Raw genomic sequence first — 27,274 nt, 5'->3', positions numbered from 1 at the left:
TGATGGTGAAGTGGGATACTACAGGACCCTGACACGCGAGTATACCAGGGTCCGAGATATTCGACGCACAATGCTGAAGTTTACCAAGGCCTTAAGACGTGGGCGATCACGGTGTGCCACAACTCTCTGTCCTTAGCCCTAACATAAAAGTACCAAAAAAATGTTTTAATGTACTTTTTGTTATATTTCAATAGGTAACAAAACCGTCCATCCATTCATCTTCTACCGCTTTATCCTCCACATGAGGGTCCCAGCTTGACATAGGACGCCAGTCCATCACAGGGCCACATGGAGACAAACAACCACCCACTCTCACACCTACGGTCAATTTCCCTAATTGGCTCAAACACTCTTAATTTAGTCCAGAGTGATATCGTCATCGCGTGGTTCCCTAATATCGTGCAGCCCTACTCATATCATCTCATGTACCGGAGTACGAGTAAAAACATACTCCTCTAATACTTATTTGTACTCTGGCCATAGAGAATGAATTCCTTCATAAGAACATCTTAAAAGTTTCTGTGTCACCATGATATCACCCCCCCTCCCCTGCATCCTTCACATACAAAACAAAAAAGGTATGTAGATTCAGACATGATTTTTTTTTTCTTCTTTTCTTAACAGCTCTGTACACAATAGATGGGCATATTTTTTTATTCCCCCATATCTCTCATTAAGTCTAACCGTGTGTTCACGCCTCATGCAGCTGCCAGGGGGAAAGAAAATATATCTATATAATCACACCTACAATCATATTTCATTGGCTTTTGTGTCGGCATGAGAAAGTCGGCTGACACACACTGCACATCAGCAGCCACTCCTCTTTATGTCGCAATATGTCCAGCTTTATCAGTGCAACATGCCGCACTTCAATTAAGGGGCAGCGGCGTGGAGGCGTGAACTCGCGGTTAATCCAATTCGGAAATCAAATCATCGCACTCTTCCTCTCTCTTCATTCGCTCACACATTTCAACCCCTCCCATGCTTGTTAACATTTACAAACTCCTACCCCTTTGCTGGAAACCGACCGAAGAGTGAAGATTGTTCCATTTTTCTCAGGCTGTTGGGGGACATTTCAGACTTTAAGAGTGAGGTTGTAATAGCGGTGCACGCTACCTTCATTTTCTGGGGACGACGTCAGAGGTCAAAAAAGTGAAGGGAGGAGAAAGGGAAGGGGGGATGGGGGGGTGTTGGAGGCTTAGCAGTGCTATACACTCACTGCAGAAGCTCCTCAAGCTCGTTCTCTTTGAGCTTAGCATTGTCTCTGACTTCATCAAATGTGTACGTCTTCACAATTTTGCCGTTCTGAAAGACTGTGTGCAACAGGTCCTGGGGTGGGGTGGAGGTGGGGGAGCAAAACAAGGACAGAAATGGGGGGAAAAAAACAGAAGATGTTTAATCTCACAAAACAGACATAGTGTAAATGTTGCAGAGCTCCGGATTAACTTTTTCATTTGGGTTCAACCAGTTAAGAAGGGTTGCTATTTCTCATATACATTAATAAATGATTGCAAACAATCCGCGTGTTCGTCATGCAAAAGTATCGGTGGAAGCCGTTCTCATCCACACAGAGCTCCCGAAGTAAACGTTGAAACTCACAAAGTTGTGTCCGGCTCAACACAATAGATGATGTGAACACAGCATAAGATGCTTCCCTGCTCCAACACACCTGATTCCAATAGTCAGCTAAAAGCATGTCAATGACCCATTTATTCGAATAACGTGTGTTGGAGCAGGGAAACGCCTACAAACATGCAGGGCAGTGGGTCCCGAGGACCATGATTGAGAGACACTGCTCTAAAGCGTCTGTATATTCAGGGGCAGGCTGTTGACAGCACTCAAAAAGAGTCACTTGCTTCATTTTTATTCTTCAGTTGTGTGATTATAACTGTGATGAATTATCATGCTGATTGTTTCCGACTTAAAGACACTTCTAGAAACTAAGGCATCCACTAGGCTGCCAAACTCACCTCGCCGTACTCCTCCAGGTCTCCCTTGCCTTCCTCCAGAGTGACAAAGTCTCCACTCTGCGTCCGGTGAAGAGACAGGCGTCCTTTCTTTGACCGCTTGTTGGGGTCTGCCACCGGATCCTTGAACACGTTCACCTTTAAAACACAGATGACCAATGAAACAACTGGCCAATGACACATAGCGCCTGCATTCTTCGACATAGGGAGCAACAGGCAGATGTGGTTGCTGTAAATTAAGAATGCTTTCACAAATGGCTCACTCTGTATATTGATAAAAACAAACTATTAGATTTCTAACAAGAAAAATCAATATTTGGCATGACCACACTTTGCCTTCAAAACAGCATAAATTCATGCATTACTATATTAAGGTCAATTATACCAAACAGGTGCTAATAATCATCATTCTCATATGTACTGTAGGTTAAAACTCAGGCATTATGTGAAACAGAAGCAGCTGTGTAGGAGGCTTAAAAGAGGATGCAGAACAGTCAGACCCTGCTACCAAGGTGAGGGTGTGGAAGAGAGCCAAAAAACAACAACAAAAAAAAAACATGCCGCCATCAGCTGCTATTGTGGACTACAGGAATTAGTAATGTCTGTAGCAGAGGAGAAACATGTTTAAAAAATATCCTCCGTGTCTGGGAATACGTTGCTACACAACTTGCTGACCATCGTTAGCTTTATGACAGTAACAGTAAATTCCAATCTCTTCCAAAATCTCATAGTTTAAGTGTGCCCTTGAAACATCTCCGTTTGAAGGGCAACTCTTACATCTTACTCCTCTCCCTAGACAAGAATCGTCACAAAACTACAGCTACACATGAATATGCAAAAATGGAAGCGGGGGGCTGAGTTGAAAACACTGATGAAAAATGTGCAAGTGAAAGGTGAGAACGCTTTTGCTAAGCTTTACTTGTTATTCTTAATGTGTTCTCCAGTTTTGTAATTTTGCCTTTCGCCGTATGTCAGTAGAGATTGGCACAGCACCCCCCCCCCCCCGAGACCCTCATGTGGAGGATAAAGCGGTGACAGATAGATGGATAGATGGATTGGCTCCATCTTGATCACATTTCCCTTAAAAAAGAGATTTTGCTCTCAAGGGACTCAAGGGAAACAAAATACAGTGCTCACCCCCAGTCCATTTGTGACCACATAGCTGCATTTAAAGGAACAGTTGAGCAGATCTCTGGTCAGTTTCTGCAGCAAAGCCCCTCCAGAGCCGAAGGCAATGTTCTCAATGGACCACTTGTGTTCTTTCATGCCTTCCACTATCTGTAAAAGAGATGGACACAAACAAAACCCATCAACGTGCGTACGGGTCACTTGTGGTGACCGGTGTAAACCGCAGCTCATACCTCTTGCAGCGTGTTGATATCAACTCCGTCTCCTTGTATGACTCTGATGTACGGAGGGAGAACCTTAAAACCTTTGGCGTTCTCCGCTGGAATAAACTTCTTACCCAAGATCTCCAAAACCTGAAGGAAGAACAAAAAGGGGGGAACAAAGAGACAGGGGAGAATGAGTTTTAGCTAGTTTGCCGAATTTGTCTTGAGATATTTCGTTAAAAGGAAAGCTCACCTTCAAAACTGTATCGAGGGGGTTTCCCGAGTCTGGTCGAACGACTAGCGGCGCATCAGCACTGCGCTTCTCTATGAGCGCCCGTAGGTCTTCTCCCCAGATCTTCTCGCAGGCGTTGTAGATGTCATAGCTGTCGCTGACTATGGACACAGGCACGTTGGGAAACTGCTTGATGATGTGCTCAAAGGCGTCTTTTTCATGGTCCTTTCCCCACGCTGTGATAGTACTGTGGAGAGAGTTATCGATTCATTTGTGCGAAAATTGTGTGAATTCAAAATAAACAACAGAGGAAACAGAAGTGGAACAAAATACTGGGTAAAAAAAAAAAAGAGGGAAGAAAGAAGAAGACACCAAGAAACAGGAAGACAAAGTGAATAGAAGCAAAGGCTGGTTAAAGGTCAAATCCATCCATTTATCTGTCCTGCTAATCCTGGACAGGTCAAGTAAGGTAAAAGTAAATTTCCACAACATTCATCCAAGCATAATGCTACAGACTGTCCAGAAGAGGGCAGTGCACTCCTAGTTTTCCATACAGTGGCTGGGATTTACTCTTGGACATGCAACATAGAGGCAATTATTTGCAATTATTTAAAAAAAGTTTTAATGGAACCTAATTAGAAACAAGTTATATCAGGATGCGGAGTAGTATATATCAACAACACTGTGCCGTACAACCTGTTTGAAGCTACCAACTAATGGGCTTGGTTAAAATACTATTGAACACAAACAGACACAGATGCTGCTGGGTTTGTTTTTAAAGGAGATACAGATTTAACCATTTACTTGGAACTAAATGGAGTTTTTAAATGCCCATTTATAATCATCAAATCTGTACATGTTTATACAAGTTGTCATTTTCCCTTAACGGGCATTTGTGCTGCACCAGACGTGTACGGATTCAAAAGTTTTCCACACAAGAACTTTGAAGGTGACACACCTCGACTCATCCTTCCCTTTACCCTTTTTTTTCCCCTACATCAAAAAATCAAAGAGGAATTTCACTGCGGCTCCTCCCTTTGAAGGTGGAAACCAAAGGGGGGGGCTGTTACATAATCGTTACTATAACAACTACTACCATCATCCCATAATGCATTGGTGCGGGAGAAAGAAGGGTGCACTAGTGCAGCAGTAATGGCCCTGGTGGCGAGGAAAAGGCGGCTGTGTACATTAGAGCATAACAGAAAGGGAGAGATTGTGTGTGTGTGTGAGTGAGAGAGAGGGCAGGATAAAGGCATCCGGGAAATTAAAAAAAAAAAAGAATATGAGAGGGGACATGCACGTCAAGGCAGTGGCCAATGAAAACACTCTCTTCTGGCCAATCACACATTCACAAACCGAGTTCTGAACCAGTTAGAGTGAGAGTGAACAAGCTCTAATCAGAGCAGCAGATTACCAGCAATGTCAGACAAATGCCTGGTGCGTCCAGCCATTATTTGCAGAGAGTTTTCTATTCTGGAGCTCAGTTTTGGTTCGTAGATGAACACAGCTACTTTCAGGGCTGCCTCTTAGACAAAATGGCAAAAACACGAGCAATGAATACAGGTCGTCCTATGCTCATTACTTGTGCTGTTCACAAAAAAAAAATCAGCAGCAGCCCAAACATTGTATACCACAGTGATGAGCACTCTGGCAGACTTCCAAATTCACTTGGAGGTTTTTACGTGAATGATGGTGTCATAATTAAACTCTCATCTGATGCCATAAATCATTTAACTGGCTTGGATACAGCACCACTTTTATGAACTGCTCCATACTAAATTATGTATGAATTGTTGTATCACGTGAATTGCATTGTATTTTGTGTCATGTTGTCTGTGCGGTCATAAGTAATTGTACTGTATTGTCTGCTAACCTGCCAAGGGACTACAGCAGCTATTAGCAGCGTCTTCTAACTCTGGCATATTTACATGTGTACTGTATACTGATCTTCGTCAATATGCTCTGCCCCTTTTAAATAGCATTAAATACATTTAAGTGGGTAGTGAACCACTGCCCTAGATCGTACTGAAAACAGTATCATTACATCTTCTACAAAGCCAGGAAACACTGCATGGCTGAAGGAAAAATATGCTAAATGGGGGGATGTTCAGTCTCTGATCAAGGACAAAACTTCCATAAGCGGAGTGGAATAAATCAAATATTAAGAACAGTGTGTGTGTGTGTACCTGTGTTCCGCTGCAGGCACTGAGAAGCCCGGCACTGGGTCCTTGGTGCCGTAGTACTTCTTAATGACTCCGATGCCTGCAACTGTGTCGGTGCCCTTGAAGTTGACCAGATGGGCGGAGGCCCCGATGCCTGCAGTCTGGCGGTTACAGGAGACACAAAGATGCATTTACACATTTTGCATGTCATTTACGGAGACTAAACTAAACTTGAAGTCCTCTTAAAAGCCTTTTATCTGAGCGGTAACTGAAAATCCATCATGTAATTTGGTTAAAAAAGGTCCAGGGAAAGAGAGTAAGTGCTCAATGAGTAAGGATTGGTCTGCCAAAATACAATTTCCAAGGTCCTAGAAGTAGCGTGAGAAATGTTTTATAGAAAGCTCAGGAAAGGCTGAGTTGAAGTAAAAAAATGAATTTTAAAAGCTGGTTTGCTTCAAAAAACATCCACTATATTCACAATATATTGTGTAAGTATATAAATAAAGACACCTCTTGTGAAGAGACGCCCCTGTAGCCAAAGTCGTGGAGTTTATACTCCAATCCGTCTAAGATCCCAGCTGTCTCTAAGAGGTACTTGGCAAGGATCTTCTTCTGCTCTCTGGAGTTTGTCGCCACGGTTATGGGGTACCAGATCTGAACCAGGATGGTCTGAAGGGGAAAAATAAAAACAAAAAGCATCGTTCAGTTCATTGCATTTTTTATGTTCATTTTAGAGATAAAGTTATGTGTATGCAACAACAAAACTTGGAATCAAAGTTCGAGTCCAGTAAAGATCAGACCAGTGAATGTCTGGTCTAATGTTCTGCTTATCCTGGTACTAAAGCCCTAAACCAACAGACTCACAGGGATGAAAGAAAAGCTGCTCTCCAACTCTGGGAAAAATACATTCCTCAATAGCTGCATGTCCACTGTGGACCAGACTCATACATCTCAAAATGAAAACAAGTGGCTTATCTGTACTAACCACCGCCATGTGGGAAGATTTATGAAAATACTCATTCCATAACGTGAAGTGTACAGAACTTATGCATTTGGTTCCAGAGCCATGTCAATGTTTAAATGAACAATTTGGTAGCCGATACGGAGACAGATGTTTTATATGTTTTATTTTGTGGTAGAGACAAAAACAAAATCTAGAAGATAATTTAATCAAATCATCATGTTTGTTATTTATCATCTTCTTTGTTGACGATTGGCTGATAATCAGCAAGTGAATATAGGCCAATAAAAATATGCAGCTCCAGTGGCATGAAAGCTAGTGAGAGCCATGCGGGTTTCACAGTGTGTTGAGCAGCTAACGAGATGCATTTTAAGACCGTAGTAAATGCCATCGCTTCTGCATTGTCCACAACATGTTGAGGTTAGAGGAGTGGCTTCAAGATGCATTCAAGAAACCTCATAAATTTCACCAAGTCACTTTGGTTTCTTTTCAATGGAGCCATGAATAGCTGCCTTAACTGATCAACTTTTAATAATCAAACTGATAATTAAATATTCATGCCCATCCCTTGTGGATACTGGTCACACTTGGTTGTGCTGGCCGACATTTTGTTATTTACCTAACACCACCTGAATGTATTACATTTCCTGCAGTACAAAGTCAGGTACTGTTAAGCCGGGGTAAGCATGGAGAACGTGTTTGGTGTTTACTTAGGCCCGTTCGGGTTTGGACAGAAAAATGTGGGCCTATTTCCTAAACAAAATTTTGCATTTAAATCATAATGCCATCAATGGATTACATCCAAAGAAAGGACTATGAAGCAACAGTGTCTGAAAAATGTCATGAGACATATACTCAATGTACACACCCTGAGCTTCATAACAGCCAAGTCTTTGAGTAACAAACCTGGTTTACAGTCCATTAAGACAAGCATGACAAACATTCAAAACAGCAGGATGTACAGCCATGTTATCATCCCCCTAGAGTTAAAAGAGTAGCTCAGAAATAGCCTTATAATACTACGCAGTGAGTGTTTTAATGTTGTAACCCTGAGCAGGTCACATGCCCCCCCTTAGACTAATCATAATCTAAACCACAATAGAACTCGTGACTGCCAGAGCAAGGCCAGTGTCCACAAGAAACAAGGTCATGTGGTCTTCACCTTATCTGCATGTTGACCTTTCTACAGAGTTAATGTAATAATATTGAACTACAGTGTACAACTACTATAAAATGATTCAACCTGCATTCATTTTTTTTTCTCTTGAAGTGCTATTAAGTCAGTTTTATTGAAATTATTATGGAATTTAAAAGGCAATATGATCATGACACTGTGGGGGAAATGGGACAGGACGATAAAGGCAACACAGAGGACTAACAGTGCACACACACACACGCACGCACGCACGCACGCACGCACGCACGCACGCCAGCATAACTCCTAGGTCAATGTCCCAGAACAAAATGGAGGGAGATGAGGAACAACAAAGAAAATAAAGGGGAACACATCGTATGAAAAGAATGGGGTGAGGTACAGGTGGAAAAAAAGGAGAATATGATCATGAAAAAGAAATGCTACTGACTGACAGCGGGGGAAAAAAAGGGAAGAATGAGATACAGCGAAAGAGAAATGAGATTGACCTTATGACGCAGTCCAAGGACACCAGGCTAATTTTAAATCAGCCATGAAGAATGACTGTGCATGCGTGTGTGTGTGTTTACAAGTGTATTTATATCAGCCGTGGAATGAAGTGAAGTGTGTATGTGTGGTGTACATGCAAATCCACCAGGGCATGGTGAGTGTATGTGTTTGTGATATCAAAGTGTTCTTGTCTGCTCTATGTCCCAACAGTTTCTTTTAATGAAGGGTAATATTGTTTAATAACCATCAAAGTTGAGAGTGAGTGCATCACATTATTCATCCAAAATCAATTTAAAGGCAGTGAACATTAGGCTAATACAGTGAGATGAGACGGCAAGTTACTGGGCACAGTAAATTAATTTAGTTTTGCCGAGTCACTGCCGTCAGTCTGTTAATGCAGTAATAAGTTCATGAGGTGTTTCTGATCTCAAGGATGTCTCACACTATGCAAAAGGATCAGTGCTGGAGAGGGACAACTGCAGAACTGCTTTCTGCACGTTATAAAAATCCACTTAACCTTCCCATTTGTGGGTTTTCAGTGTATATTGACATGGCAATCAGAGTTTTTGCCTTCAACTGACAGTTGGGCATAGTTTTAAAAAACACCTATTTGCATTCTTGGCCAACGTTACAGTGGATGAGCTCCATATCACTCTGGCTGGCCGGTGTGGAGAATATGAAGCTGGAGCCAGCAGAAGCTTAGCTTAGCATAGCAACAACGACAAAATGTGTCAGGTAATTTACAACATGAGCAACACATTAAGCAAGTTGGTTTTTTTTCAACGGTTTTAACCGCCTTCTAATAGAACTCTGATCTCATGGTGATGATATGGAAGGCATGGACAAGACATGCTTGGCATTCGAGTGGTTAAATCATGAGAACCCTGGTGCTAAAGGCCACAGAGGCTAACACATTTGCAAACTAGCATGCAAATTAAGCCAACACATCAGTGCCTGATCCGTTTTCTCCTAAATGGTCAATGGGTGTTGAGAAGAAGTCATTTGCGTGCAACTTTATGACACAATGCCCTTCTCCCTTGAGTAACATCTGTAAACATTTTTTCTGAGGAGTTTAGGGTCTCAATCACTAGTTATAGGTCTTCACAATTAACTGATTATTCAATTAAACAAGAATGATTTTGATATGTATGTGTACATTTTAAAAGGGCAAAAAACAACAATAACAAATCATTAAAATGGGAAAATAATCGACAGATTACATAATGAAGATAATTATTAGTTGCAGCACGTCTTGAATGGAGCATTTAGTGAATTATAGACCTATATAGAGGAGTAAAATAGTTGAAGCACGGTACAAATTTGCTTAATGTGTGTATGTTTTAAATAACAAAAACATGCATAAATGGGGAGGGTTGGATCAGGAAGGGCATCTGGCGTAAAAACCTTTTCCAAAACAATATAATAATGATCCACTGTGGCAGCCTCAAAAGGGAGAAGTGAAAGAAGACAACGAAGAAGATATGGCTGTAAATGACTCATTAAATTATGCACACATTTGCGATTTGGGTCATAATAGTTTAAAAAGTGTGTCCCTCTTCTGTTTAAAAAAACAAACAAAAACCAAGATGGCGCTGGCCAATGTGTCAAATTGTGACATTTACCCTGCTACAGTTTTAAAGCGAATCAAAATGCACGGAGAATGAATTTGAGACGCATTCTTAATTGCTTCAATAAAAGTGATTATAGACCAGATAGATACACCTCGGGACAGCATTCAAACAACAGTGACAGCAGCGAGCCGTGCATCTCTCCGCACCGATCGAGAAACAAGTCGTGACATGAACGTAGCTTGCAGAGATTTAAAAGAGAGATAAGAGGCATCATTGGGCCTGCTGCCAAGCTTAATAGTTTACGGCTCACATAAACCTGTGAGGTCTCCATTGTCATAAAAAGAGCATAAATGTAGATTAGATTTTTGTCTTTAATCAATAATCAAATAAAACAAACCATTAAATCTCTCTGGTACACTTAGCGATGCTATTGTAGTAGAAATATGAGCAGGACATCCAATTTTTAATTATGAGGAAAACTACAATGGCCTCACAAACTCCATGCCCAATGATTGTAACTCAATACTAGAAAAAGAAATCAGCATTTGCTAAAATAAGAAGGAAAACTCACCTCCACCCAGTTTGTGAGCCAGTAGCATTCAGGGTCTGTGCTCTCCACAGTAAATAAAACATTACCCCGAGGAATGACACTGCCCTCTGGCACTGCCTTGATTTCAATGGGCAGGTGTCCGTTGTATTTCTGGAAAGACAAGAGACACACATCGACAACTATTACAGCTATACAATGTCATTGTTTCTACCGACATGACAAACTTCACCCGTCATCGGGAATGTGTTTCAGACCCAATGAGAACACATAGGACCTCTTGCATTTGGAAACCTCTATTCGAGAAAAACGTGACGACTGGATTAAAGAAAGCAAATTTTCATGTAGGAGATAACACCTGCAAAACTGATGAGCACATGCATGCTGGATGTGAGCTGCAAGCGTGTTGGTTTGCATATTTTTACAAAAAACAAAGCTGACAGATTGACGACTGAAAGGTTTATCGACACTTGTCCTCACTTGGCAAAATCCTTTCGTCAGAACAGAGCGCTGTGCTCTCTCCAAGGTGCTGAAACAGCACCTCTCAATAATCCATTACGATGAGGTTCATGAATCGGACTTGTACCAAATATGTTTCCAAGTTAGGCAATTCTGTCCTCCGATGTAAAAAAACCCACCGCATAGCGAATGTGGTTTAGATTTTTCTCATTAATTCAAGCAGGTTGTCAGGTGTGTGTGTTGTAATGACAGGGATTGCATCACAGGAAGCACTTGCGAGCCGTCGCGATCATTGTGACACAGCGGTTACACTCTCACATCCATCGCAAAGTCACCGCAAAAAAGAAAAAAAAGTTAAGATAAGAAAGCTTATCCTTCAGACCCTTTGTTGCTTTTGAGTGATTTCACAGACAATAATCATTTATAAAGAAGAGGCTCAGCTGCTTAAGCTTAGACTTTGCGTTTCTCTGCACCAGAGTCTCTGTCATTCTTAACTTCATGATTTAATTTGAACTTTAAAAAGCAGACAGGTCTGAAGGGACAGGAAGTATTCTGACTTGTTTCTCCCTGCACATCACTGTAAAGCACAGGCAAGAACGGCTCATCAGTTTAAAATCTGGTTCTGTGTCAAGTTGGCTGAGCTTTTTTATTTTAAATTGCCGTTTATTTACGGTCATTAACAGTGTGTGAGGGAAACAAAGTGCAGCTTGTACTAACTGGTTATTATCACAGCAGTATCAACGTTTTTTACAAATTTAAATAGTTACTTTTGGTTGATTGGTTCTCAGCTCTTGCTACCATGCAACACACTCCCTTGTATAGGAGGAGATTGGAGGCATGAAGTGGATTGGAGCCATCAGATTGCAGAATGAAACTTCCCTCTTCACAGGCCGACTGCACTACACTGGGATATCTTCATGACTAACGACTCTACACGCACAAAACAAATATTTGCCTAGATTTTTTTTCACCTCCGACAAAGTCAAAAATGTTGGAATGTGATTTTTAAAATGATTTGTGTCACACATTCATGAGTGTGAAACAAACACCCTAACTTTGTTTTGTACCGTTCATGTTTGGGTTTTGAAACTTTCCCTTCAGGGCTGTATATTCTACACCTTTAACTATCCGTACACATTCCTTTGTTAATGTGGACAAAGGTTTTGTCTTACTCATGTTAAGCATCTAATAGATGCTTAACATGAGCAGGTCCTGGCAACTGCATACCTGGTTATTATACCTTTTAAGCTTCTTCCACAATAACTACAGTACTCTGTGTGACCCTCCCTTGTGACAATCGTTAAATTTTTCAGAACAGTAGAATGTCACCGTAAAAAAATAAGGGTTCCGTGCACTCTCAGCGGTCCCTTACCTCCAAAATGTAAGTCCAGCCTTTCACGTTGAAGACATCATCCTGGAAGTGTTCTCTGTATACTTCCTTCGCCTCCTGGATCTTCTCTGGAGTCACGACCTTTCCTGTAGTGGAGAACAATGGAAAGGAGTTACAAAAAAGAAATGTTGCCGTATAACACACCGAAAAGGCACTGGAATGTGTTTCGACTGTCCAGTGTGGTAATTAAATTAGAGACATCCTGTGCATGCTGACAAGGCACACACATATTTGTTTCTTTTCAGGTTTTCCTAGTTTCTAGAAACAGGGTAAACCACAAAATGAAAACTGGAGTTTTCTGAAAACGCATGTGTTTCAGACCCGATGAGAACGAGCTTCACACAACACTGAAAAAAGATGACATCTTACTCGTTACAAGAGATTATTTTTAATTGAGAGTATTTTATACAGTCACTCATCCTTCAAAGAATTTGGTAAGTCTCGTATAATCTGCAGAGGGCCAGCATAACATCTCCTGCAGTCGCACAAGGAATAAATTCACGATGGCAGAGTTGTTAGCTTCTCCTGACATCTTTATTGCCAAAATGAATCACGGGAGGAAAAACCTGTCAAATGCAGACAGGTTTTTGTTCAAACGAAAGAAAGTAATTCACTACAGTGTCTCAGTCATATGAGTAGTGGACACGGCACAGTGTCAAAGGACATTCAACTAACAAAGACTGGATGTCAAATAGTTTTGGGAAACTATGAGAAAATGGTAGTTAATAACTGTTCACTGGTAGTTGGTGGATATATATATATATATATATATATATATATATATATATATATATGCTCCAAAAGAGCAAGAACAATAACAACTTTTCTGTAAATGTCCATGTTTTCTTTACTACTCCTCAACTGAACTGTGATCAACTAGGAGGTGATATCACTCCCAGTCCCAGTCTCCAATGTTTTGAACTGCTTCAGGTTGCTGGTGTACATATTTTACATGTATCATGTTTAATGTAAGACTATCCAGGTGACACTCCGGTTATTGTGAGGTCTCTTTTTATATCTCGTGTGGAGAGTTTATGTCAACAGAGGCTCAGCAGCTCGCTTTCACTATGACTCTTTATATAAGAAAACATCATAATGTTCTCCACTACACTTCCTCTTTAACTAAGTTAGAGCCGTTTTTGAAAGTCCCAAAAGAATCGAGCTGCACACTTTTGGTTCCCTACGTTCAAGGATGCATCTCTAATAGTTGGCCTTATCGTTGAGCTCAGAGGGACGCTCGGTGCAGACAGCTTGCGTTGCCTCCCCCAAGAGGGTGAAAGAGCAGCTGTGCTTTTGTCTTCTCTCCCTCTGTCTTACCCTTGGTTCTCCATCTCCCCGGCACCTCTGCTACTGCACCATGAAATCCTCTTAAGGGACAGGAGAGAGAAGCATTCTTCCTTTCTTTTGCCTCCTCATTCTCTCACTTTTTTCTCATGCTCCTCTGAATCGCACCGACTTCAACGTTCACCTTTGCTAACTTGAGTTACTTGGGAGCATCTAATATATATATTGCAGGCGTTGTACTTTGCCTCATTTCAGACTTTTCCCATATTATTTCTTTTCTTTATAACCTTTGACACCCGGCTACGCTCCGTTAAGTCTAATCAATATAAAGCACATTTCCACCTTGTTTCTTTAAGGGAGTAAAAGGACTGTTGCTGTGGGCCACAAAAGTGTGCACCTTCCCTACTGAAGAGTCCTTGAGCAACACACTAAATCACTGGGCAGGTGACCCTGTGCTCCGACCTTCCTCTGAAAGAGGGGGGGAATAAAAAGCGGAATATCAGTACCGCAAGGTTTCCACAAAGCTCGTACTGTCAACTTTCTATCTACGCTTGGTAATATATCAAATGGGTATATGTCCCGATTATAAACTTAAACCCACTGGACACAAATAAAGACAGATTAAAATGTTCACTGCCCACAGTATGATATAATCCAAGCATCATTTTAGTCACAGGGTTGAGTCAAAACACATTATTTACTCAACAGCCCCGAGGAGCTTGTATCAGAACGGGTGGCTTCATAGTATCAAAGACTACAAACTGCCAAGTCATTCAGTCTTGGCAGCAAGTGGAGCTCGTACTGGGTTGAAGGTCAAAGCATCAGCTTTCTGATAAAGGCTTTCATTAACTGCTCACATGGCACATTACAAACTACTGAACAGTTATACAATTTCTAAATTTAAAATTGTATCACTGAGGAAGGCTTTTTTTTGGCAGAAATGGAACATACAGTAGTACCCATAACTAAGTGTGTACATGTGTAAAATCACTTTTGTGGGTTTTTGCATTCATGAAATAAGCCTTTTATTTGTTCTTGAAGCAAGGGCGTTGCTTAACGTAGGCTGTCTACAACAGCCTGAATGGACAAACACATTTTACATAGGAATTAAAATATTTCAAATAGGTCAATATTGCAAAATATTCAACAAAAAAAAGCCAGCTAATTATAGATTAAATTGTTCTCTGAGCGTAAGTAGTTGAAACCAGTGTTAAAACATTGAGTTTTTGGTTTTTTTGGCCATAGTAAGTGTGTTTGGACAGTGTTTGACATTATATCAATACATTTTACCGGTTTGTTAAATTGATATTGAAGTACTACAATATACTCTATATTGTTATTCAATTATTGCTCAGCACAATTTTCATCTTTTTGACGCAGAAGCTTCAAAAAGGAGTGAGCAGACATTTCTCAACTATTTGTTAGTTCCTCCTCTTCTGCAGGCTCACCATTACATGGCACAAATTCGTACACACCGGTCCTTTAAATCGGAGACAGTACTTACCTTTTAGGTACTTGTGGAGGATGTACTGTAGGCCGTAGAAGACGGTTTTGTCATATTTGACTTTTCTGCTTTTGGTGGGGTCTGTCCTGTTCTCGCGGCACTCAAAGTAGGAGTAGACTTTACTCGTATTGGGCGGATACTGTTTGTAATGTGTTACCTGGAGAAACAAGGGAGACATTGAAACACTTTAAAATGCTGGCCTGGGAATTTATTTAAAATGAACAACCAGATATGGGTAATAAGAGACATCCACAAACTAAAGCAACTTGATATAAATTCCTAATCGTCCTTTGCTCTCAGTGAACTGGTCTTAACAATGTCAATGTATTAAAAGAAATAAGCTTTTGCGTTCACCTTCATTTTTCTGCATGTGAAAAAGGGTGCGTCCATTTCCTGCATAAGCTTTGTTTGATGTGCAGGATTACGTGAGGTTTAACCGTTCATACCTTTTCAGTCAACCAGGTTTTGTGGTTGGATTAGCATTGCAAAACCCCTGGATCTCTTTTGTAAATGGTGACATTCCTCTAAGATTATATTAAAAATTTGTTTATAACACAGAGAAGCATAAACAGCAAATTTCCCTCTTTGTTTTTGAGCCGTTTTGTGAGTCACAAAAGTAATGACAAGACAGTTTTATTGTGAAAATCAAATCAAAAGAGTCTAAGGCTCCAGTCGCTCACTGCTTACCCATTCAGTCCAGACAGCTATTCAATAAATTTTTAAAAGACATGCCATTGTAGGATTTTATCTTTGATAAAAGCAAACATTGAGAGTTCAGCAAAGGACACAACAATCAATCTATTGCGTACAATAAAATACTAAAAACGTCACAATAGGACTGTTCTGCTCACTCAGACATGTTCTTTATTGTCCGTCTACTGTGTCGTTATTGAAAAAAAAAAACGTGAACAGAAACGCTGACAGATAATCAGAGTGACAGAAACCTGTCGAGGCAGGTTTGACACAAGCACAGAGATTACACTGGTGGTGTTGGAGAGACTACACTTTAAAGACACAAACCCAAAAGGAAAAAAGAGACAGCGTCCACTCAACTGTGGCCATCCGGCCATCAATTAAACCCCAAATGAACCCAAGGATTGTCACACTTGGGGGAATTTAAGACTTTAACCCCCATCACAGGGCCACTTTCATCCACTGAACATGTCCGTTTTGGCATTAAAAGACTGGACTAGGCAACTAATGACTGTGTGGCTACGTGTGTTTGTTTGTTAGGTGAGCAACCAAGCTGCCAATCAAGTCACATGATATAATGTAATGCTAAAAACATACAGCAGTAACACAGTTCCTTATTTAATTTTATTGCAGTTTGTGATAATTCAGTTTCAATAGCAATTTTGTGTGGATATGAGAGAGATTATCAAGGAATTTAAAGCTTTTCTCCATCTACATATTTTTAAAATCAGAAATGAAAAAGATTGGTGGTGCTTTCAGTGCAGGAACTCCCTGTGATCGTGCCATATTTTCCTGTTCATTATTCTTTTATACATCTCATGAGACTAACAGACTTACACACAGGATACACTAGATATTAAAAGACTGATCTTGCCATTTCATTCAAATTCAAATGAAGACTGACCCGGCCCGAAACGTTATCCACCATTAAGAATTCTGGCCCTACAAGAGCTTAAAACGGGTAATAAGGTTGATGAGATAATGATAAACGTTCAATAATGACACTGTAATCTAATAAGTACTCTCTCTTTCGCTTTCAACAGATGAGTAATAGATAAAGAATGAAAGGGTCAAAAGGATCCCACAAGAGACAAGTTTACTGTAATAAATACAAAGCATTAATTGGGGCAGAAAAATAGGACAGGGGCTCCTCTTTCAGGTAAATGTCACACCATTGTAGAAGAGAAGAGAAGAGAAGAGAAGAGAAGAGAAGAGAACACAAATGTCATTGAACGTCTCAGTTTCTTTGACCCGTCCTCTGTCCTTTCCTCTGGGCTTTCGTGGACTCAAAATAGAGACACACACAACATGACACTAGGCCAGACTAAGTGTGTGTACACATTCATTGGTGCACATGCTGATGTTCACTAAAAGCTTATGTATGACATCCTCCCTACTCTCGAACATAATCACATACAAGACCAGTCATAGAAACCACATTGAGACCTGGTATCAACATCCGTTCAGAGAGATCCGATCCTATGCAGTATCAATATAATTTATGGATCATTATGTATACACACATACATATATATATATATATATACACACACATATATATATATACACACACACACACACACACACACACACATATACACATATACACATATATATATATATATATATATATATATATATATATATATATATATATATATATATACACACACACACACACACATACACACAATATATAATATGATATAATTTTTGCTCTCCACTAAAATATTAAACCTAAATCCTCTGCACGATAAAAGCATGATGGTGGTGAACTGATTTAGATAACACCTACAATTTTATTAGACAATAACGCACTGCACATACTGTATGAGTGGAGACCAGTGTAACTGAAAGCTGGTATCACCCAGCAGGTGCCTGGTGACACCTGTAAATTTCCACTTGCATAAACAGGTTGCGTCTCATTAATATACAGCAGAGTCTATAAAACAGCAGTAATGCTCATTCTTTCACCATCCAGCCTTCAAGTTTTTACTTTTGTGCCTCAGACAGGAGATTGTTGTGGAAGCCAATTCAAGACCAACATAAAGAAATTCTTATGTGGCCACAGACATAGATCATTTCCAGGTGCCGTCTCTCTTTCCAAGCAGACCAAAATCTGGAGTATGCAACAGCTGTTAGTGTAGCAACCTCCTTAATGGGTCAATCTCATTTCATAAATGTCACAGGACCAACCCTCAATCCTCCACATTCTGCTCTTTAAGAGTAACCACTTCCAATAAAATGGACCTGGACCTCTGCCTATTTGCTCACTGTAATTTCCTCTGGATTCTGGTCAGGAAATATTAAATTTTATGGCAACATACTTATGTTGCTTTAGCACCTGTGCGTGCAATGACATGCTGTACACCTCTGCCCTGTATTTCCACATAATAGTCATGCTCAGCTTATTTCTTTTTGTGTCAAACAGACAAAAACATGAAAACACACAAACACACAGGTGCAGCATGATTTTAATAATGGCCTGCAAACAAAAGTGTGTGCCTCTGGCTGGTCTGCAAGTCAGTCCCCCTTCTTTGCTTTCATCATTCCTATTCTCTTTGCTAAAAGGTTATCACTCACTCATGAATGGTTAAGATAAAACAGTCTGTTCTTAGTGAAGTCACCAAACACAGCAAACAAAGAGCGAATGACATAGGAACAACTGATCTTGCATAACTCACTAGTCTAGTTGACCATTTGTGTCCAAAGAGACAATAACAGCAACTTCAGCCTGGCATAGCAACACAGGTGCACTTCGCCTGACAAAAACATGATATGAAATTTGATCACAGTCAGTTAAAATATACTTTGTCCTCTTTACCCTCATTTAACTGAGCTTTGTTGTGAGCTGACTTGACTACTGCTATACTTCTGCATAAAAAGAAAAATCAAAACAAAAACTAAACACAGACATCTTCCAATTGTCACCGAGTACATCTAATGTACCATAATGGAGGAAGTTGTTTTTGAGTAATTATGAAACTCATTTCCCTCAAAAAAATCTTTCCCTATTACCACAAAGTCTGCATCATATGACTATGACCAAGTGCAAATAAAAAAGCCTTAGCTTAATATATTGGTATTTTTTTTAAAGCTTAGTGTTAGATTGTTCCACAAAAATCCACATTGTTTAAAAGCTACAGCTATGGAAGTTCCACACTGGCACTTTCAACAACATTACTGAAATAAATTAAAAGGCAAATGCAAACAAAATACGTATAATTAGCTGCGTCATAACTATATTAAATACGTATACATATGGTTTGGGTGCAAATGTCTCACTTAGCGACAGGCAACATATTTTTACATATATTTACTTAGATTTTTCCAGGCAGGTAATAGTCATCGACATCTACATTCTGCATGCAACTGTATTACAATGACATTACCTATATCAGAAAACCAGTGTGTAACCAAAGTGACACAACGTCATTCCAGTTATTTTAATTGAGCCATGGATACACACCACGAGTGGGCTAAAGCCCTTTTCCTTAACCACCTTGTGACCACCCAAGGCTAATAAACAGTGACCACTCGCAATCAATACTGTGTGCAGTGCGTGTAAAGCTGAGGTCTTCACAAAAACTCAAAATCTCAAAACTCAAATCCCTCCCAGCACAAGAGAGCATGATAGTAGATGCAGTTTCATTACAATAGAACACATCAACCCAATGGTTGATGGGTTATTAAAAGGTTAGTAACCCATCAACCCAATACATATATAGTATGATCTGTAGAAGTTCAACCCCCTATTTCCAGTATTACTGTTATTTTATGAATGACTTGATGCCACTGCTCTGTGTCTAATACCCTCATTCACATTCTGGTGAAATGATATCAGCGGCGCATGTCTCTCTTTCTCTTTCTCTTTCACAAAGCACATGTCTGTGCTTTGTGAAGCACTGACTGTATGCGATATTGGGAGTTTTCAGATTGTATTGGATATTACATTTTTTCCTAAATCCAATCCTGTGATTTTGACCAATATTGGACCAACACTGATCATATCTTCACATTCATAGCAATGAGAGCTGCCATGCTTAAAACAGCATTCTGTCATGTCATGAAAGAGATTTAGAATCACTGGCCACTTAATTAAGCAAACCTATTCAACTACTTGTCAATGCAAATAACTATTCAGCCAGTCACATGGCAGCAGGCATGGTGAAGTTTAAACCGAGCATCACAATGGGGTAGAAAGGCCATTTCAATGATTTTGAATGTGGCATGGTTGTTGCCGACAGATGGTCTGAGATTTTCAGAAACAGCTACCGTACTGGGATTTTCTCAAACAACTATCTCTTGGGGGTGACACAGAATGGTCAAAAAAGACACTATCCAGTGAGCAGCAGTCCTCTATGTGAAAATGACCAGACAAGTTACAGATGATAAAAATGTGACCCAAATAACCAGGTATGGGATAAATAGCACTTCTTTGTCCTAAGTGATACCAATATCCCCACCTTGACTATCTACTGACACTGATTTGATATTCATATTTCAATCTGCACAGCTGTTAAAAAGACATTATTGCTAATAACACATATTCTACCCAAGCCAGTGATGTTCACAATTATCTGACCAATACATCATTCTCATCCCTACAAGTACTGGAACAACTGATAACATCAAACGTGCAGAAAACCATCTGAGTGCACAACAAAACCCGTGTACCTAATAAAGTGACCGGTGGTTAAAAATGCAGTACAAAATACAACTCAATGCTCTTGCAATAATTAAGTGACATGCAAATGTTAATTCACCATTTGCATCAGGTAATAACTCTCTACGGTCCTTTTCCCATCATTACATCAGTGCTCTACACTATGGCTATGGGATGTTTTCATCGCTAACTGCCTATAGTCAATTGTTAAATGTCCTGTAAAGGCCCTCGGTGAGATCATTCAAGAGGAGGGAACCTAACGCTGTAACTTTCGGTTTTGATTCACTCTCAACGTGATGCATGGACTCCAGTAGCAGCTAGCTCAGAACCGGCTAACGTGTCGCCTGATAGGGCTTTTGAATGAGACTTGTCCCCGTGTGCGGTTTACGGGGCTGCCAGCACAGGACTTGCTAACTAGTGGCTAATATTAGCTTTTTCATATCATTTCCCTCCGCGCCTCTTATGCGCGGACCTATGAGCTAGCAAGCTAGCCGTTTTAGTTAGCCCGGTTACCAGTAACAACGGTAAAGGACTGGTTCCTGTGAGAGCCAGCGGCCCCGGCTCTGTTTGACGTTTCAGAGCGGGGAAGCTGGGTTTCTGAATGTGGTACCCGGCTTTATTTCTCCCTCAGCCCATTTGGCCTGATGTGCAGCGACAGCTACCCGTCACAGAGAGCAGTGTGTTGGCCTTGGGACCGATAATGAAACCACCTTGACTTTACCCATTTTTATCCATTAGCCGTTCCCCTCCACCCCGCCTCCCACCCTCCCTCCATTTTCAGCCACCATTCGTACGGTACCTTGTATGAGTCGGTCGCTAACAATATGTTGAAGCCGGCGTCTACATGCTCCATCTTCCACCCCTTGGTAGTGAGTCAGTCGCAGCTGTCAGAGTGTTGTGTTGCGCGCCGTGCCGCCGGAGAGTCAAGCCTAGTAGTGTAGCTGGTCAGGGGGAAGGACAAGAGGAGAACACCGGGCGGGGAAAGAGGCGTGCTTTATGTCGTCACAAAAAATTCGGCGGCCCTCGACTACATTCGGTTCTGCTCGGGGTAGTTGCACATTTAGCCAATCAGCGACGCTGCTTTGATCAAAGATTGTATATATTTATGGAGATGAATCACTACACAATAAAGCGGCGATAACATTTTTCAAGTCCTTATGAGGGCCTTATGAACAACATCGCCCACGAATAACTACTATAAAACTTACTATCTTATCAAAAGGAAGCTGATAATCTCGAACGTTTTTTTCCCCATAATACTCCAGTATTGTCTGTAAAGTTTTTACTCGGTCATATATATTCAGGTCATCAGCGAAGCTGGTTTCATCAAAGATTGTATACATTGAGGAAGATGAATCACTCAACAATGTGGATAGGAGATTCATTTTCATCTCAATGGATCTCACAATTCCTATTTGCGATCTCATTAACACTCTTATAAATATATATATATGTACACATTTTTATAGGAAATTCTATATAAACCTTTAAGTTAGTTAGTTAGTAAGTTATACATATATAAATAGACATACTTTATTGACACCAGACTGTTTTGAAACTAAACAGTGTATATATAACATTGATTATCATATACGTACTTGTGAAAGTGTATTAATAACAAATAAGGCCATGCACACAAATATGTTAATAAAAGGCAAAACAATTATAGCCCTCTCATAACCACATTTATCTGCACTTTCCAGATTCAACAGAAGAGGGCAGTATTGTTCATCAAATGCTGTTACAGCATAATAACATAAACTTCTACGGTCACTGAAGTGAAAGTGATTAGTGTTAGCTGAAATTACTCATAACTATGAGAGTCAGAGGAACATTGTCTATTTGTCGATTGCCTGTATAAGCTAATTGAGATGGGTGCTTTCATTATTTCATTTATCATAGTCGATTACGACTGTAGTATTTACTGAGGTCACTTCAGTCCATGCACCATCACTAATACAAATAAACAACAAGTGCAGCACGGCAAGACTGAAAAATGAGAGCAATCCCATTTTCCTCGAGCAAACAATTAATAATTTATAACCATTACTAGAGTTTGAAGCAATCATACGTATTACCATCACCTACCCCTGCCAATAGTACAAAGAGTGTTTTGAAAAATAATGATTATTTATAATTAAGAGTAAAGAGGAACAGGTGGCTCTAACAACTGACAGTAGGGATGACACATGAACACACTTGTGTCATATGCAATAGTTTCAGCAACACGTATCACTGTTAATAAGACAAATGTGGGATATCAGAGCAGACTGAACGACACTCTCCTGACAAGTTCCAGACGGAGTCTGGATGATGGTGGACTCACTCAGCGGGGCGGTGTGAGATTCCAAGGCGCTGGAGTGATGCCTTCCCCGGCCTATAGCAGTGATTTCTTTCTCGGCTGTGTGCGTGTGGGAGGAGCCAACACGGAGGTGCAAAGTTACATTTCCGCATGTCAATAAAAACAAGTTTCTATATTCAAGAACGAAGAGGAGCACAGGGTAACGCGCACCTGTTTTCTGCACTGCCTTCAAGTTTACACGTAAAGCTCACTTGTCTAGGTCACATGATCCCAGTCCCGGCAGGCAGACCGTCACCAGCGGTAAGGCGCTGCCTTCAAATCCACCTCGGAGTTTTTTCAACCAGGAGATTTTTTTTGTGGTTTAAAATCAAGAAGCAGAGCAGACAGACGTGTACACATGTTGCAGTTAGAGCAACAGTTTGACCTGCACACTGATGTGGAGTCTGAAATCTTCAGGAAGGAGGCGTCTGCCTGCAGGGTGACAGGTGAGACGTTCAGGTGTCTGCTGTCAGTGCCTGTTTTACATGTCAAAAAAGCTCTTTCCATCTTTATTAAATTGCTTTGATTAGCAGGGAGCTAAATGTACTAGCTAAAGTTATCACGTTTAAGTCGTCAGCATTTTTGTTTGTAAACTGAATTCAGATTTAATTTACTTCTATTTAGCGTTTTTGTACACATTAGATATCTTTAGTGCATGGCAATAGGAAGAATATGAAGAAAATGTAAGTAAATGGCATGGACATCATGCTAACAGGGTCCTTTAGTCTTAGCTTCCTGTGTTAAACTATAGTATTTTCTATGAAAATATTTAAGGATTTGACTTGTCGAACACTAGATGGCGCTATTTCACCTCCCAATTTCTCTAAATATTATTAAAAACATCCCTTTCCAAACTCTTAAAGGCATTGTACATTCCATTATAAACCCCACAGAAAATGAAGCAATTAAACAGAACAATATAATAACAGTTTATTGAATGGAAACCCAAAAGTTTATTATCACAGCGTCTGAGGGAAACATGATTTAGAAGGCCTCACATTTGTGAATTACACTTGTTTTTGCAAAGAAAAGAAAGACTTTGATTGCTTTTGCCGGATCACAACAACATCACAGCGGGACTGTCAAATATTTATATCGCTTCTTGCCAAACAAACACCAAGAAATTAAAAAAGTGTATGTAATAACAGTATTGTGTCATCAGCATGAGCTGTTGCACTGGATACTGGAGTAAAACCTGTTTGTCAGTGCACACTGTTGTTTAAAAGTGATGAGCTGTATGGGTTCATAATAATGATGCTGTGTCTGCAGAATACTCCGGTGCAGTGGATGCTCGTATCCTGAACATTGAGAGTGATGGGGGCATCCTGTACTCTTGGAAGGTAAGTCCACAGCACAGTGAAGGCAATGCATTTCATGTGCTTCTCACACTGTATACATAGATATATAGTCAAGAAGTGGATGTGATGTTTCTAGTACATATTCATTTAGAGTCACAAGTGGAGATGGGACAATTGGATTAAAATTGGGCTGAAACAATTACTCAACCAATCGATTATTTACCTGATTACTACATTTTAAAAGAATTAAAACATATTTTCTGATTTTTCTGCCTCTTAAATGTGAATATTTTCTGTTTTCTTTGCTCCATGTAACAAAGAAATCATTCAAACTGAACAAAACAAGACATTTGAGAACATCGTCATTTTTCACGTTTACTTTCACAAGTACTCGATTAATCGAGAAAGTAATCAACAGATTAGTCAATAATGAAAATAATCGTTATCATTTTGGCTGAGTCATGTTTGGGCTGTTTACGTCTTCTTTTTGGGAGAACGATATTTGTTACGCAGTTGGAGAATTTTGCCTTTGAAATGACTTAGCATAAAGTGTTGTTAACAGCTTCATAGTTCATAAATGCACTTAAATGACTGTATAGGGCTTATATCGGTATTGGTACATACTTGAGTTTGTGATATCTGTATCACAAAAAAATTGTATCGCTTTATCCCCTCAAGCATATTTTTACAATTATCGCAAAAAATATTGTCAGTCGCAACTATATCGGTCAGTATGATCAGAATCAGAATCAGAATCAGAATCAGAAGAGCTTTATTGCCAAGTACGATTTGCACATACAAGGAATTTTTCCTGGTGTCATTGGTGCAAAACAAGCATACACAATTTTAAAAAAGTTAAGTGGACAGTATACGTATATATACACAGTATATAAATGTTTTTTGTTGTTTTTTTTTTTTTTTTTAAAGATGAAAAGAGCACTACAGAAGAGATCGTGACATACTGAGAATATGACACTTTATTACAAACCCAAAACTCCCATAATTCCATATTAAATGGACTCGCTTTAGTCGTCTACCATATCGCACCAAGAGGGTTATATTTATATGGAAATATTCAATTGATACTCTTATCCGAATTCCGCACCACATACATATCTCATATTTTTGGAAACTCTGGGATGCTTTAGAAGAATTTAAAAATAATGTTGTGTGTTTTGAATCCTGGGTTTTTTTTGCACAACATGAATTTTTAATGATAAACCTGCCAAAGATTGTGTGGGTTTGGGAGGTTAAAGACAGTGTGCAGCCTGCAAAAAAAAAAAAGAAATCCTTTTTTTCCCCTGCAACATTTACAATTTCATGCATGCCTGGTTGTGCCCTGGGTTTCAGTGTTGACCTTGCTTGTTATTTTTAAGTCCTCTGAATTGAAAATTTGGCAAATTGCTGGTTCGAAGTGAGGCAGGGTTAGTGAGGGGTGATCTGTGAGGTCGGCCGAGGTAATGAAGAGGTCAAGCGTGGCGTTCCACACAGGTCACAGAGGTGGAATACACCAGTGGGAAAGCAGGTCTACGAGTCAGCACAGGTTATGATTATCCATCTGTGCAGGTGGATTGATGTAATGACACATGAGTGAACTAGAGGATTTCATTAATTCATTCTATTCAACTCTTGTTTGGACAGGGAGCAACAGGGACCACCAGGATTGGGAAATACAACTCCAACACCAAACAGAACAAGGTACTGCACGAGTGTGTGTTTTCTCAGCTGGGGAATATTATACATTTTGAGTATGTTACGAAGTAGGACTCAATGAATCGTTTTTCATATTGAAATCGCAATTAGCAACTTCTTTGTTTCATTTTCCAGGTTAAAAAGTGTGGCACATACAGTACATGTTGGACACAATTCATATCTTTGAATTCTAATCCCGTCATTGCACAATAAATGTGGCCATGCTCATTGTGATCTAAATCTCGAACAAATACAATGAAATTAAACATAAACTTAGGACATTTGTCGATTATTTATTTGTTGTAACAAAACTTCTTGGCAATAAATCTTATACCGTTAGAAAGCCTGTTTATTTCCCTTTTTAAATGGTGCCACATTTGTAAGCAAAAATGAATGCATTTGTGACTTGTGCCCCATGAACAACTTGCCAAGTCTGCCAATGCCAAACAACTCATTCTGCTATTGCCTCTTGTTTGGTGTCGTTTATTGGATTGGAAGATATAGGTCTGAAGAAACAAGATATAGGCACTGATACGACACATTTTCAACTTTCCAACTTTTTGGTGCTAAGTTTGTGTTGCACATGGAATTGCAGTCACAATATCTGTCAGGAAGATTGCACTTTGATATTTTTCACAAAATCACTCAGCCCGATTTCTAAGCTTTTCCCATTATTTGGGACATATTTATAGATAAGAAGACAGCTTGATGACTGTACTTAAAAATAAAATAAAAATGAGCAAGTTGATGTCTCCATCGTACAACTGAAGGATATGGCAACAGAATGTGTCCCATTTCTCCTCAGTGCTGCAGATATTGTACATTTCTAGCACGTTATTCACCTACTGTGGCTGTATTTTCTGCTTTTCTTACCGCCCTATTGCCCAACACAGCTTCACGCACATTTATAGATATATATAAAGACGGTCTGAGGGCTGTGCTTACATAAAGAAATCCACAAATCGGCACAATAATGGTCAAAAGAAAATGTGTCCCACTTCTCCTGAATGCTGCAGATTGTGCACGAGTGTGTTTGTCTGCGAGTGTGTCGCTGTATCGCCTCACACTCATTTACATGTTGCTGCATTTGTGTTCCCTGCAACAGCTCCTGTACTCGTTTGACAAGCAGGTGTGCGTCAGCAGCTGTTCCCTGAACATGGAGGAGACGCTGTTGGGTGAGCGTCTCTCTAATGTGCAGATAATGAGTTATCAGCGATAGGCTAGTGTTCGCCGTGCTGCATTCTGGGCCCAGACTCAAACTGAAGTGACCGGAGAGTGCGGTAGATCCTGCAACGTCATAGTACTGTGCAAAAAAAAAATGAAAAAGGGTGCAGATTAATCGCTGCAGAGGTGACAAACCGATGATAGGAAAAACGGATATAGCGGAATGGGTGTTATCTGTTGAAAAGGTGTGTATATTAAGCCATGTATTCACCTTCTTTTCTCTTTTTTTTTTTTTCCCTTTCTCTCAGCTGTCAGCTTGGCACAAAATGCCCCACCAGAAGAGCGCCTCAGACCAAGTAACGCCCGAGAT

General features: G+C 40.1%; 2 protein-coding genes across 2 annotated transcripts in view; one reads left to right on the top strand and one right to left on the bottom strand.

Annotated features, from left to right (window-relative positions):
* Window positions 1–487: 487 nt before the first annotated feature.
* Window positions 488–22,818, bottom strand: nampt1 (nicotinamide phosphoribosyltransferase 1). Its single transcript, XM_058624045.1, has 12 exons — window positions 22,736–22,818; window positions 21,209–21,350; window positions 15,051–15,207; window positions 12,245–12,348; window positions 10,438–10,566; window positions 6,203–6,361; window positions 5,717–5,853; window positions 3,552–3,777; window positions 3,329–3,448; window positions 3,105–3,245; window positions 1,971–2,105; window positions 488–1,329 (listed from the first exon to the last, which is right to left on the bottom strand). Exons 2-12 carry the CDS (start codon window positions 21,260–21,262, stop codon window positions 1,216–1,218), a joined length of 1,476 nt encoding a protein of 491 aa, XP_058480028.1. The 5' UTR covers window positions 21,263–21,350; window positions 22,736–22,818; the 3' UTR covers window positions 488–1,215.
* Window positions 22,761–27,274, top strand: part of gsap (gamma-secretase activating protein) — a 33,335-nt gene continuing 28,821 nt past the window's right edge. Inside the window, exons 1-5 of the mRNA XM_058624046.1 lie at window positions 22,761–23,196; window positions 24,020–24,090; window positions 25,690–25,746; window positions 26,846–26,915; window positions 27,213–27,260. Of these exons, the coding sequence (XP_058480029.1) occupies window positions 23,109–23,196; window positions 24,020–24,090; window positions 25,690–25,746; window positions 26,846–26,915; window positions 27,213–27,260 (334 nt within the window). The 5' untranslated portion in view covers window positions 22,761–23,108. The remainder of the gene's footprint in view (window positions 23,197–24,019; window positions 24,091–25,689; window positions 25,747–26,845; window positions 26,916–27,212; window positions 27,261–27,274) is intronic.

This window comes from Solea solea, chromosome 3, assembly GCF_958295425.1.
Source record: "Solea solea chromosome 3, fSolSol10.1, whole genome shotgun sequence".
NCBI lineage: Eukaryota > Metazoa > Chordata > Actinopteri > Pleuronectiformes > Soleidae > Solea > Solea solea.
Note: the sequence above shows the minus strand (reverse complement) of the source record. Positions and strands in the feature narration are given on the sequence as shown.